The sequence below is a fragment of the Eleginops maclovinus genome, chromosome 13, assembly GCF_036324505.1.
Source record: "Eleginops maclovinus isolate JMC-PN-2008 ecotype Puerto Natales chromosome 13, JC_Emac_rtc_rv5, whole genome shotgun sequence".
Classification (NCBI taxonomy): Eukaryota; Metazoa; Chordata; class Actinopteri; order Perciformes; family Eleginopidae; genus Eleginops; species Eleginops maclovinus.
In genome coordinates, this window is record NC_086361.1 from 19,401,835 (window position 1) to 19,415,517 (window position 13,683).

The following is a 13,683-nucleotide window of genomic DNA, read 5'->3' on the forward strand; positions in this document are numbered from 1 at the left end:
GGAGTTACTGCTGTCAACGTACAGATCAAATAAAACTGAAGTGACTGAAGCATCATGAAACTCAGTGGGTTAGGGTTAAAAGGAGAAGAGCGAACCTGAGATAAAGGTCACAGGCAGGAAGTGCAGACATGATGGGTTTATTATTGCAGACTGATATAAGCTGCAGATAAGGAAAACTTCATAAAACCCTCTTCTGCATCTCGGGGTCAGGGATTTGTCTCCTTACCTGTGTAAAATGTAGACTTGACTGCTGTAACATACTGATGTCTTGTCTGTTCAAAGAGTCAAATTAATAGTTAACATTTTGAATAATAGATCTGTATCTGTCATGACACACAATCATGGTGTCTTTTTATTGAAGGCATGGTCTCATATGGTTCCTTTTAAGCCGGTGTAACATTGATACATCATCAGGTTACTCATTAATCTGAAGCACACTCACATTTTTAAATAACAAACACCAAAGCTGGATCTTAAAGGACATTAAAGGACAGCCCACTTTAGAGTGAGACTGAGGACCAGAGGAGCAGTGGATATCGCTGAGGCTAAACATTGAAACGTTTGTGTACGTTTAGGTGAGTTGCGTCCTGGACTGGAAGCCAGCATAGGATGGGCAAAACAAATGACTCTGAGGTGGAGGAGAGACCCAAATGGGACAACAAGACTGAGTACATGCTAACGTGTATCGGCTTTGCAGTGGGAGTTGGAAACGTCTGGCGTTTTCCTTACCTGTGCCAAATCTATGGAGGAGGTAAGATGCTATCAAATCACTACTCAAAACACACCTGTTCCACTCTGCCTATAATTCTTAACCACCACTTTTCCTAATTCTGTTTTTGTTCTGTCTGACTGTTGTATTATGCTGTTCTATTTACAATGTATCTACTTCTCTGCGTTTTCTTGTGTTTCTGTGTTTTTAAATGTATTTTAATTACTTATTTTTCATCTGTAAAGTGTCTTTGAGTGATTGAAAAGCGCTTACAAATAAAATGTATTATTATTATTATTATTATTATTATATGACGCTTGCAAAAACCATGGCTACACAAACTCTAGCTGTAATAGGTTGCTATTAAAGAATTGAATTAAAGTGGTAGTTTAATCTACTGTATTCCAGACTTTTTATCCAATAATGAGCAACCAAGAAACACTTACCTCTTTCTGCCTCAGTATAATTAGTCATTAACAAATAGGCTAGGCCATTCATTTACAAAATGGTTAATCTTTTCTGTGTATGATTGATCATCTCATCATTAGGGATTGCTCACGCTCGACTTTCTAATCCCTGTATGTACGTCCGCTTACAGTAGTTTCAGGTAAACTAGGAAATTCACATATTCAATGAAATTCTTAATTCCCACAGGGCTAAACTCAATTTAACTACAGTTTAGTGATGAATAGGACAGCTTTTTCAGGTATCTTCAGCCAAATATCTGATCTATTGTTTTACTTCTCCACTGAAATGATGGGATTAGTCTATCAGATAGTTAAAAAATGTGTATTGATGTCTTCAGGTGCATTCCTCATCCCCTACCTGATCGCGCTGGTGTTTGAGGGCCTCCCTCTGCTCTACCTGGAGATGGCTATTGGACAGAGGCTCCGTATGGGCAGCATCGGCGTCTGGAACTCCATCTCACCACTCCTTGGTGGAGTCGGTGGGTGGAAGACAATTATTAGCGATATTTCTTAGAATTATATTTGTCAAATTCTCTATTATTTGAATAGCTAATCCCTTTCTAGAAATGAGTTAAGATCTTCTAACCGACCATGAACAACTGTAGTCAATGTAGTAGCCCCTGAAGCGTTGTAATTCACATTGAATGCACCCATAATAGATGTGGTACTCATAGAAAGCGTCACCAAAATGTTCTTTGCGATATTAAATATGTTGTTTATCATGTATTTGTGTAGGAATCGCCTCCATGATAGTGTCCTTCCTGGTGAGCATTTTCTACAACACGCTCCTGGCCTGGGTGATGTGGTACTTCTTTCACTCGTTCCAAAACCCCCTGCCCTGGAGCCAGTGCCCGCTCAATGATAACCTCACAGGTAATAAGAAAACACATCAGTCATTCTATCTGCCCTTTAAAGGTCTATTATCACACGTGCAAGGACTGGTTAACAATGATGCAACACGTGGCATTTCAGGTCAGATTTCATAGGAAAACTACTGGATTTTTTTGTGGTTTTATGGCACCAACATCCTGTGGCTTAAATTAAGAATTGGCTTTGACCCTTGACTCTACTGACTTTCTGTAGCAGTCATGGTCCCTATTGTAGGAACAGACATTTTAATCATTACCTCAGTATGTGCATGAGCACGTGTCACTACTGTGGACTGATATTTTTCTGCTGTGCTGTAAGGACCTGACCCGGCTTCATATCGATCCACTTAAGCCCTACAGGATTGACATGGTGCACCTTTGGAGTAAACCGCACAGTGTGACTCATCATGCACTGAGGAAAGTCCAACGTGGACTGAAACATGTGCACATTTTTCTCTATGGCCCTGTACTTTATCAAAAAGCACAGTCTGTAAGAGTCTCTTAAGTTCTCTGTGTGCAAGTCCTCCCCTAATGCACTGTAAAAACTATAGCTCAATAAAAGATTATATTGTCTCGTTTGTTTTTAGTATTCTTACCAAGACATTAAGTTTGTTTCATGGTGGTAAACAGTTTTTAAGATGTTCCTATGTCTTAACCTATGCAGAACTCTTTTATTGTGGGATAAAATAACACTTATCTCTGACAGTACAAAATAAAGCCTGCCACAAGAACCGTTTTGATGAAGCTCATATTGTCCTTTGTGAATGCATCTTTACAGGCTACAATGAGGAGTGTGTGAAGAGCACTCCAGCAAACTACTTCTGGTACCGTGAGACCCTGAACATCACACCTGACATCGACAACAGTGGCTCCCTGCATTGGTGGCTGGTCATCTGTCTGGCCAGCGCTTGGTGCGTGGTCTACATCTGCTTCATCAGAGGCATCCAGTCCATTGGAAAGGTCAGTTTTCCAGGAGAAAAACAGAAATACGTCCTATTCTAAAATGAAGCGCCTTCCTGCACATCCTTTATATCAATTCTGACAGTTACAGAGGGATGTAGGGATTTCATATTTAAACTTGATTGTATGTTTGCTTGTTTCAGGCTGTGTACGTGACAACAACATTCCCTTACCTGGTGCTGACTATCTTCCTGATCCGGGCCCTCACTCTGCCTGGAGCTACTGATGGACTGGTGTACCTCTTCACTCCTGATGTGAGTGTGTTGCTACTAAAGGGGATGTAAGATTGTAATGCAGACAGTAGACCTGATGTGTTTTGTTATGCTATGTGCAGTGGGAGATCCTGAAGAACCCTCAGGTGTGGCTGGACGCTGCCACGCAGATCTTCTTCTCTCTATCGGTAGCCTTTGGAGGTCTGATAGCTTTCTCCAGCTATAATGAAGAGAGGTAAATGCTGATACACTTGAACTCGCTTAGCAAGATTGGGATAATTTGGGTGACTTGTTTCCTCTTCTGTGTCAATTAGGAACAACTGCGAAAGGGATGCTGTTCTAGTCGGAGTAATAAACAGCGCCACCTCTCTCTATGCCTCCATTTCCATCTTCTCCATCCTGGGGTTTAAAGCGAACTCCGCCTACAACTCCTGTAACGAGGAGTAAGTACGCACAAATATTCTATGTTAATGTTATGCTGCTTTCACAACAGCCAGTGCTTTGTATCAGTAGTAGGAACCATTTCCCTTCTTCAAACATATATGTTGATCCCTTAAGAGATAGGGAGGGAATATAGACTCGAAAGGGAACGACATACCATGACGGCTGCCTTGGTACATGGGATGCCTACCTTACCAGGATTGCACCATGGCGACAGTTTAAATTCCTACCTACATGTTACAAGAAGCTGCATTACAAGTTAAGAGTTAAACAAAAAATAGAAGCAGTATGAAGTGCGACCACTGAAAATGTGTGTTTTCCTTTGGGCAGAAACCCTGTGAATGCAGCATAATGCCTGTTTCATGCTCCTTATGGTCAGCACGGTGGGTGGCAGATGGCAAAATTGTGCAGTTGCGACCTGGGCAAATGTGCGCCAATGGGTTTGAGCATCGGGCAATACACTTACAAGATTTTGTAACGGTGCAGGCAGGGTTTGTGGGGAACATATACGCGAAGTTCATACTGCGCTGTCCACAAGAAGCATGAAACAGTTTTAAAGATTCTTTTTTCCCTGCCAATACCATTGAGGCAGATTTTCTTTTGGAATCCTGTCTGCAGAAACATCTTGATTCTGACCAACCACTTTGAGTTTTCTGACCAGAACATAACAGTGGAGAACTATGATCACTGGTTTAAGTATCTAAATCGTTCATATCCAGGTGAGGTGGCCGGTTTGGACCTGAAGCACTGTGACTTGCAAACATTTCTCGACCAGGTACTGTAAACACATTGGATCTTGTAAACTGCATTCTAATTTCCTAAGTTCCCTCTTCCCCTTAAATCATGGTTGTTACTTCCTTGCCTCTCTTTCATCGTCCTCCCCCAGAGCGCATCGGGTACCGGCCTGGCTTTTATTGTGTTGAGCGAAGCAGTGGTTGCGATGCCAGGCTCACAGATATGGGCCATACTGTTCTTCACCATGCTCTTCAGCTTGGGTCTGTCTTCCATGTTTGGCAACTTAGAGGGAGCCCTCACGCCTGTCAACGACCTCAACCTATTTCCCAAGTGGATCCCTAATGAACTCGTAACAGGCAAGTGGAATTTATTGATGTTGCCGCTGCTGAAAAGACAAATTGATGGCTGTCTGTTTTCCTGAGCTTAGCAACCACGAACAACAAACTGCATTTACTTTCACACACTTTGTTTTTTTAAAAGTGTGCCTTTTTCTCTACTGGGGATTGTAACTTCATTAACTTACATTTATCATCTTTGCTAAGTGGATACAGCTATATGGGGAAGACAAACGGCTATCCTCTCAGTGCTTTGGTTGTGTAATGGTTGAGGGCTTATAGGCAATCAATCTAGCAACAGTTAGCCAACCGTGTAAAGTCAAGTTGTTCTAAAGACAAAGGAATACATGTTTATCCTATTCATTCCTGCCCTTTTTCTCACTTTCTTAGCAATCATCTGTTTGATATCCTTCTCGACGGCTCTCATCTTCACCCTGGGTTCGGGGAACTACTGGTTTGAGATCTTTAACGGCTACGTGGGCTCCGTACCACTCCTCATCGTTGCACTCTTTGAGATTATTGGAATCATTTATGTCTATGGAATGAAAAAGTAAGTTGTTCTCCTCTTCTGATATGAGATTTATAAACAATTTTGATCTCAGTGTGTGAAACCTCATCTCTTGTCTACGTGACCTCCAACAGGTTCAGTGAAGACATCTATTTCATGACTGGGAGGAAGCCCAACATCTTCTGGAAGGCCTGCTGGATGGTGATCAGTCCGTTGATGCTCCTGGTGGTGTTGGTTGCATACGTTGTCGTTCAGGCACAGAAACGACCCTCTTATCCCACTTGGAACCCGGACTACGTAAGCAAGCCATGGGTACTCACATGGAGATGTTTCGGATTTAGATGTTCGAATTCCAGGCTTGAAATATAATTGGAAGATGTACTGCAATGTGAAAATCCTAATGTAAAAATATGTAAATGAGTATTTAACTTTGCTATCATCCACATTACATGTTAACTATTGACTCCATGACTGTGATCAGGGTCTCTAATATGGATAATTATTCCCATTAACCTTAGATCTATAGAAGGTTTAAGCATATTTTAGATATTGGTTTTAATGCCAACAAAGTTACCAAATGATTACTACAGTTATCAGTACAAATGCAGGTTTAAATGAATAGTTTTGGGGAATTTGTAGCTTCATATCGAGCGCACAATGATGTAACAATTCCACATTTTACACTTCTTTGTATTTTTTTCTTCAGGAACTATTCCCAAAATTCGAGGTAAAGCAATATCCAGACTGGGTGTTTGCCATCATCATCCTCCTCAGTCTGCTACCTGTGATTTCCATCCCACTGGTGGCTCTCTACAAACTGATCTCCTGCAGAATGAAAAAGTCCTCCGCTCGTGCTCTACATAGTCCCTACTGCAACGACGGTTTTCAGGTTGAACAGGAGGAACGGAAGAACCGGAGGGCTTAAAAAAAAAGGGCATAATCCTGTTCATTGTCACTGCTACTGTGGAATTTGCATCCTAATTCACCAGAAAGCTGACAAAATCAGTCATGCTGAAGTGTATTATAGATGTTTCTATGATTTTTGAGGTTTACATTTACCCTGACGAATCACATTTGCTTCCTTGATAATATAACTGGATTTATTTAACAGTGAAAGTTGTTCCTTTGTACATTGTTGTGCAGTGAACATGATGTAAATAAACAATTTACCACATCATATTGAATCATATAGCCATGTCAAAAAGTCATTGCATGAGATATAGATAACCGTGAGTGCTGACAATATTTCTGTGTACTGATTGACATAGGTGATGTCATGTCTGCCTTGTGGAAAACTACCACAAAGTGTAAATCAAAGTCCACAGAGGAAAGCAGCAGCGGTATGAGACGGGGTCTAGTAAAGTGGCTGGATGATTTTCAACTATCCATCTTTATATCTGCTGTTTTATAGGGTGTGTTTAGGACTGAGGTTTATCACTTTACCTCTCTAAAGCCTTTTCCCTCACATTGTGAAATGGATAAATTACATTTTTATTTTGTTCTGTCACTTTTGTTGACACATTTATAAAGAAAGGTAGACACAACTCCAGACATAAGTATGTAGTCCAGCTTCTCTAAAAGGTTTGTCTATACCTTTGAGCTGCTGTGGCTTTCATGGTTGTGTTGGGAGCTGTATTTTGGGCGTCTACATCTGGATGGCGAAGAATTCGTCAGGGGTCCTGGGGTTAGTGGCCTGTCGGACCCTGGCCAGCCTCAGATCCCCCAGACGCTGCTCAAGACTGCGCTTCCCTGTCAAGACAGCAGAGGACACTTTTTTATTTTTCCCTCGTTAATGGTGAGATGTAATATTCAAGCATCAATTAACAATGTCTGTACATTTGGATTAAAAAGGGAATGGCCTTACGGGCAAGTTGTCATGATGATTTTTTCATATTGAAACCAATGGCGCTGCGTTTCTGTGAGTTATTTTCTTGCTCTTAATCAACATGCTCAGTGAGGCTGTGTTCATTATTAGGGAAGGCCTCTCTCATTGCATTATAAAGGCAATGTTGATAGCTTAAATTGGCAAAGGCACACACACCAGGATTAGCCTGAAACGGCCTAGCACCTCTAAAAGATAGTCGTTGCATGAGTATCCTGCAACCACAGTGGAGGAGGAAAAGACTGAAGCAGACTTCGGTCCACCTTGGTTTGAAAAACAGCTACCCCCAGAGGAGCTTCCCATCTTGTGCTGCAATAGGATAGTTCCTGTGTGGTATTGTTGTGACTGTGTGGATGCTTCCTAAGGGTACATACGTTTGTGCAGGTGCGGGATCAGAGCCTTGTAGAGAGGACGGTGCTGTGACAGCACAAGCAAGAAGGAAAGACAGAACAGCAGCTCCACTGCTTCATACTGCAAAGTCCCAGTCTGAGCCTTACTGCCTAAAACCAGTCCTGCAGAAAAGGAAAGAGATAAGGGAATTATAAAAAATGTTTTGAATATAATATTGATGCAAGTCTTTTTAGATGTAAAAAAAGGAAATGCCTTTGTTGCTGAGCCTGATGAGCTGATTGCCGTATTCGGCCATATCAGATATCATCCTCAGGAAACACAGAGGGTTCTTAGCAACAGTCTGGCCAAAGGGCAAACTCTGGGCACACACATGGAACCTAATGAGGAAAACAAACAAAAAACAGAAGGCAAAAGTGAAAACAACACACTAGAAAAAAGGAGGTTCAACTAGTTCCCAGTGAACTTTACCTGCATGCATGAAGCAGCACCAGCTTGTAGATGTTTTTGTAGACTGCCTCAAGAGAATTGGTCTAAAAAGAAAAATAATTCATGATCATATGATAAGGACAAAAGCCTAGTTGCAGAAATAAAATGGAAGAACTGATAGAAATACAAGTATTATATATGACACTTGGGATTGATGCATCTCAAGAACTTATATGAAAGTCAAAATGTTAAAGCAATTTAATTTGTTGTAATTGCGATTCCCTTTGGTTTCTTCCTTTGGAGGTTTTGTCTTTCAAAGCAGGCTACCACTTAGCTGTGATGCAGCTAATGTGAGTTAGCTTATTTTAACATGCAGTTTTGTAAACAGCCTTTGTGACCAGTAAACACATTTGGAAAAGACCCGTTACTTGAAAATCTATTTAATCAGAGTAGTTTTGTTCTGGCCAGGCACCATCATTTCCCTCACCTTCAGGTCCAGGAACAAGGCATGGGACTTGAGTCTAAGGACAGCCATCAGTTTCCTCCTCATTTGCTGTCCAGCTGAGTGGAAGGAGCCCAAAGTGAGGCTGTAGCGCAAAGACAAGCCTGCATAGCTGTGGGAAATGGACAGTAAAGAAATATATTCAAAAACTACAAAAGAGAACTTGCCATGAACAAATACTGTAAGTAAAAATGTGGTTATATACTGTGCAAGACTGGGAACTGTAAGAACAGTTAGGGTAGGTTCCAAGTACATGATCACTATACTGACGAGATGCTTCACCTAGAGTAGTCTTTGTAGACATCCAGTGAGTGTGTGTCCAGCAATAGTCCGCACCAGGGGAAGAGGCAGTTAGGGGGCAGCACACGGATGCCGGGACATGAACCCATGCTTCCCGGCACCTGAAAGTTAACCCCTACCTTCTGCGGGTTGACCACCAGACCGTACTGTGGTACCCCGGCCAGCAGGATCCTGCACACAATGTGCAACTGTCATTATCAACCCTTTAACCTCTTATCAAAATAAAACTGCAGCAAAAGAGAAACAAAATGAAAGAGTAAAAAGATAAATACTAGGTAAGAGCCCTTCTGAAATATAGACAGTAATGAGTGTAAAGAAAACTAGTGTAACCAACATACTTGAGAAAGCTTTGTGCTTTGTTTAAGTCTGGGGTGATCAGAAGGAAGTCATCCACCAGTCTCATCAAACATCTGCAGGACACAGAGGAAGATAACTCATGCATTAAATACTGAAAGCAACAATACAGAAAGACTGCCCTCTGTTGCTGCAGATGTTTTACTACATCTACAGACATTACATGAATATATAACCGTCTGCTGTACCCTTTGTTTTCAGTAATGCCTTTAAACAGGACATTCTCCATGTGACCGTAGCAGAGACAGCAGAGCAGGCTGGACACGACTGAGCCCTGAGGAATCCCTCGGCACTGACGGTATGTTCTGAAACACAAAGGGACAAAAGCAGATTCTATTTCAAACGAGGCAAAATAACAGTTAATGAGAGTTTTAATGTTATATAAACTCAAACACCTCCTGGGTTCTTTGCATGGCATCACATTCACAAATGGGCTGTGACAAGCTGCTTACATATAGGTCTATTTAATCTCGATAGTGCTTACTTCTTGCCAAACTGAACAACACTGCCCGTCAGCATTTGGGTGAAGAACTGCAATGCCTCACTGCCGTGAAGATCGAAGCAGAAATGCTAAAAGAAAAAAGAAAAGATGCAGAGGTTAAAAGAAGTGACAAGCATAATGATCCGAAGAAATATCTCAGGATGTCTCACCTGCTCCACCAGTATGGCGTGATGGACTTTTCCTTTTTTCTGCAGTGACGTCACGAACCCTTTCATGTTGGTGGATCCCATGCTATCCTCCAGTAAATCTGCCTGTATGAACAAACATGAGAAACAGTTGCACACACAAGCATACTGTGTACAATATGTGTATGTGTGTATGTGTGTGTGTGTGTGTGTGTGTGTGTGTGTGTGTGTGTGTGTGTGTGTGTGTGTGTGTCGTACCTGTCTGACAAAGGACTTTTTCAGGCCTTCATGTCTGTCCGCCCAGATCTTGGCATAGCGGCGGATGGTGAAGAGTTCGTCCTGCACAGGGGACAGAGCCTGCTCAACCACTTCAGTCAGTTTCTCATGGGGCAGACTCTCATAGGCTCCACTCACATCCACCTAAATGCAGGGAGGGAGACAAATAGCATTTAAGAGGCACAATGAAAGGGATTGATGGATGTGGTTTGTAAAAACAACAAACAAATACAGATGGTCTGATTTACAAGCCCTGATTTTACGGAAGATGGCTAGTTCAAAACCAACTAATGCCGCTCGTTTTGCCTTTTAAAAAAAAATACTTTACAGCTTTAAGTATTTGTTTCAAAGTTGCAGGAGTGCTTAAAAAATATTACAATGCTTTTTGGAGTCATCACAAAAATACAAACATTTAATAAACTGTATATGAGAAATATACATAAGAGACAAAACCAACCTTTACAAAGTAGAGGGGTTGTGGCTCCTTCTTCAGGGCTGGAGCTAGAGAGCGTAACACCCTGTGGATGTCTGTCATCCCCCACACTGTGGAGCCCAGGAGGGATGGAGAGGAGCGCACACAGGCCCGGAGCATGTCCAGCAGGTCTCGGACACGCCCTCTGTAGTGCTACAGGGGAAAGAAAAAAACCCTAAATGTATACACAAGCTCACAAGTTGTAATAACCTACAATTTTATGTCATTATCAAGATTTACCCTTGTTTTGGCATCTGCTCCAATGACTCGTGTGATAGGCCGCATGCTGTCAGTTTTTGGAATGAAGCGAAGGCGGGATGTAACGGTGGCTTTTGGGAGCGATGCCACCTGAGCCGGAGTCATCTCCTCCATCTGACCCTTGGAGATGTGACCCCTTAATCAAAAAAAAAATGATTGTGAGCTCTCCAGTGATTGCACGAGTATACACCTTTGCAGGTGTGTGTGTGTGTGTGTGTGTGTGTGTGTGTGTGTGTGTGTGTGTGTGTGTGTGTGTGTGTGTGTGTGTGTGTACCTGAAGGCTAAGTCCTGCAGTTTTGCCCAAACTTCCGGTCTGTAGAACCTGATGGCGTTCTTCTGGCCCATGCTCTCAGTGACATAGAAGCAAGCTCGAATGAGGCCCACAACATAGCCGTCCAAAAGCCAAGCCAGGTACTGACCCAGGATCTGAGTCCGGTATGCGAGCTCACTGGGAGGGAACCTGCCTGCTGATAAGAGGGATGTAGTTAAATCAGCTAAAATTAGAAGAAGAAAAACAAAAACCTATGATGAGTTACCTGTTTTACTGATCTTCAACCAATCACAGTCATTCCCCTTCATCTTCCACATCAGTTCAGAGAGTGAGAGCTTCTCAAACTTGCCACTGCGCAAGATGCCCCTCACCCTGAAGAAGAAATGTAGTCGATTGTGGTCGGAGCCCCACAGCTCCTGAGGGATCACAGTGGAGAGGCATTCCCTGACGAACAGGTAGACCCGGTGAGGAGCACAGTGTTGAGGCAACAGGGAGCTTAACTCCCCTTGTTCTGTGTCTCTCTCCTCTACAACTGGACACATCCTCTGCAGTATTCTGCTGTAGGCACATCTCTTGTGTTGACGCAACAGCTGACTGAACAGGGGGACCATGTTAAAGAAGCGCCGGGGGAGTTTCTTTGGCTTCCTCTCGATCCCGTTTAGGTACGGCAGTCCCTCAAAGAAGATTGTTCGTACCAAATCTTGCCCTTGTAGCCTTCTGCATCCATTGTTACTCTTTTTCTTCCTGTTGAGAATGAAGCCACGCATGCCCTTTCCGCCATACAGAAATCCTAGTGTGCGGATAAAACATTGCGAGGGAGGCAATGGGGGGAAATTCCCTGATCTCCATTTGGGTCCTCCCTCCAAGGGAATTGTGCCAGTCTGCATTTCAACAGACTGTTTGGAACCTGTAGGGCCATTTTCTAAAGGATTTACTGATAGTGTTGGTTCCACACATATAGGCTGCTCTTCCTCCACCGGTTCAATACAAACCTGTTGAATTTCCTTTGTGGATTCTTGCTTTGCAACTCGTCTCCTCTTTCCTACCGTGTCAGAGTCTCTTCCTCCTCATTCTGATCAGTTTCTCGCTTTCTTTTCCCCTCCATCACACTTTCATTCTTTCTGTTCCTCGTTTTTCTGTAAGTAGGCTTCTCAACATCCCGTCTCCTTTTGTAAATCCCTGCACCTCGACTCCTGCTAGACTGAGCACCACTTTTCTTTTTAGACCCAGGCTGGAGAAAAAAACGATTGGAAACAGTAGACATGGACACCCTGTCATAGATAGGAGCGCCGCACACCTGGAAAACACATGATGGAGGGACTGCCACAAATACAGAGCAGCTCTCCAGCAGGTACCGTGTGAGGTCTGTGCCAAGGCGTAATGTGACTCTCTTCCACATGTCACTGCCATGAATATAGGCAGCACTTTGAGTTACATCTCCTTGGAATTTAAAGGGGTCTGCATCCCTCTTCTCCTGAGCCAGCCCCTGAAAATTGTAGCCATGGGCCAATATGTTCCTTTTTCTTTTTCTTTTCAGACCGTTAAGAACAAAAGCCAGCAGTTCAGGGAGAGTGCACATCTGTGGAATTCATAAAATAAATGACAGGGTTCATCAGAAGAGTTTCTCATTCAGATATAGCAAGAAAATGCTCTTTCCTTCTTAAATGTAAAAATATACCTGATGGCTTATTGGTTTGAACATCCATAACATAGGAAATAACAATACCTACTGAACAACACATGTTTCCTTAAAATCACAATTTAGGGTATTTAACAGTACACAATATAAAAATAATGTATTTGAAGTGCACTGTTCATATAAGTAACATGTATTTACTCATTTACCATGGGATAACATAACATTAAAACCGTTGACAGTTAGCACGACAGCTAGCGTTAGCAACAACTGTTACATGGTTTTACAGAAGTCACGTTTTGTTAGCTAAATGTTAAGTCTACAAAATTAAAATGCCAGGTAGTTTTTAAGGTAAAGTTACCTGGTTGAAGCTTGGCACTTGCTGTAGTTCCTTGTCAAAGCACACAAAAACACCCCGGACGAAGGACTTGAAGCGGTTTGTGTCAGACTGTTCAATGAGCACTGCTTTCTTTCCTTCTCTGAACACGACGCTGTTTGCAAACTCCTCCAGTGTCTGTGTGTGCGTGTACAGGGACCGGACAATGTCCAGCGTAGGAGACATATCAGTCGTAGACATACCGATGGTTGATGGGTTTGTCATTCAGGACATGGTGAAATATAGGTGAAATTCAACAGTGGCTCGCATTAATACTTCGAGGTTGAGATTTATTATGCCATTGAAGGTCCCGCGTCACCCTCAGCCAATGAGAGATCATCTTACTTTAAGCGTCCAATCAGAAAGCCCCATACTCCAAATGCAAATTCCAAGTCGACCAATAGCCATCAAGAAAAGGCATGTTGTCTTTTTCCCCCATGCAATGTGACTGTTCAGCTTGCAAAGAAAAACTGTAAATCAAAAGGAGTAGGTTTCAAACGTTTTGGTTTCACCTGGAAAATCGATCCCACACTTCTTTTAGGAGGCGTTTTATTTCATTACATTAAACATTCCTGCCCACGGCAATAACTCTTTTTAATAAATCTCCTCTGGCTGGCAGAGAACTCTCTGCTTCATAGCTTCACTGGACTTACACCTCACTGGACATTCACATCCACATTCATTTAAATTATTATTAATCCTGTTTAATCATTCTA

The 13,683-nt window shown here is 42.4% G+C and overlaps 2 protein-coding genes across 3 annotated transcripts; one reads left to right on the plus strand and one right to left on the minus strand.

Moving 5' to 3' along the window:
* The first annotated feature begins 319 nt into the window (after positions 1-319).
* Positions 320-7,101, plus strand: LOC134875004 (sodium-dependent neutral amino acid transporter B(0)AT3-like). 2 transcript variants are annotated; one of them, XM_063899376.1, is made up of 13 exons: positions 366-575; positions 698-751; positions 1,515-1,655; positions 1,912-2,049; positions 2,824-3,005; positions 3,149-3,259; positions 3,340-3,452; positions 3,532-3,660; positions 4,277-4,433; positions 4,545-4,749; positions 5,119-5,278; positions 5,371-5,533; positions 5,943-7,101. In XM_063899376.1, the coding sequence occupies exons 3-13, from the start codon at positions 1,580-1,582 to the stop codon at positions 6,159-6,161; spliced, it is 1,653 nt and encodes a 550-aa protein (XP_063755446.1). In that variant the 5' UTR covers positions 366-575; positions 698-751; positions 1,515-1,579; the 3' UTR covers positions 6,162-7,101. The 2 variants fall into 2 exon arrangements, with proteins under 2 accessions (XP_063755445.1, XP_063755446.1); XM_063899375.1 differs by having other exon boundaries at positions 320-751.
* On the minus strand, positions 6,323-13,250 carry tert (telomerase reverse transcriptase). The gene is given in 17 exon segments (XM_063899374.1): positions 6,323-6,985; positions 7,493-7,630; positions 7,722-7,846; positions 7,938-7,999; positions 8,383-8,509; positions 8,680-8,868; positions 9,036-9,107; positions 9,240-9,356; positions 9,536-9,621; positions 9,703-9,804; positions 9,937-10,098; positions 10,412-10,579; positions 10,667-10,820; positions 10,959-11,148; positions 11,221-12,013; positions 12,016-12,534; positions 12,953-13,250. Coding segments are annotated over 17 exon segments (3,348 nt in total). The 5' UTR covers positions 13,193-13,250; the 3' UTR covers positions 6,323-6,881.
* Positions 13,251-13,683: the final 433 nt, after the last annotated feature.

Bases quoted from the DNA above. Each gene is read 5' to 3' on its own strand.
- LOC134875004 (XM_063899375.1), top strand. From the start codon at position 610: ATGGGCAAAACAAATGACTCTGAGGTGGAGGAGAGACCCAAATGGGAC. The intron at 1,656-1,911 runs GTGGGTGGAAGA...GTATTTGTGTAG, and splicing joins ACCACTCCTTGGTGGAGTCG to GAATCGCCTCCATGATAGTG. The intron at 4,750-5,118 runs GCAAGTGGAATT...TCACTTTCTTAG, and splicing joins CCCTAATGAACTCGTAACAG to CAATCATCTGTTTGATATCC.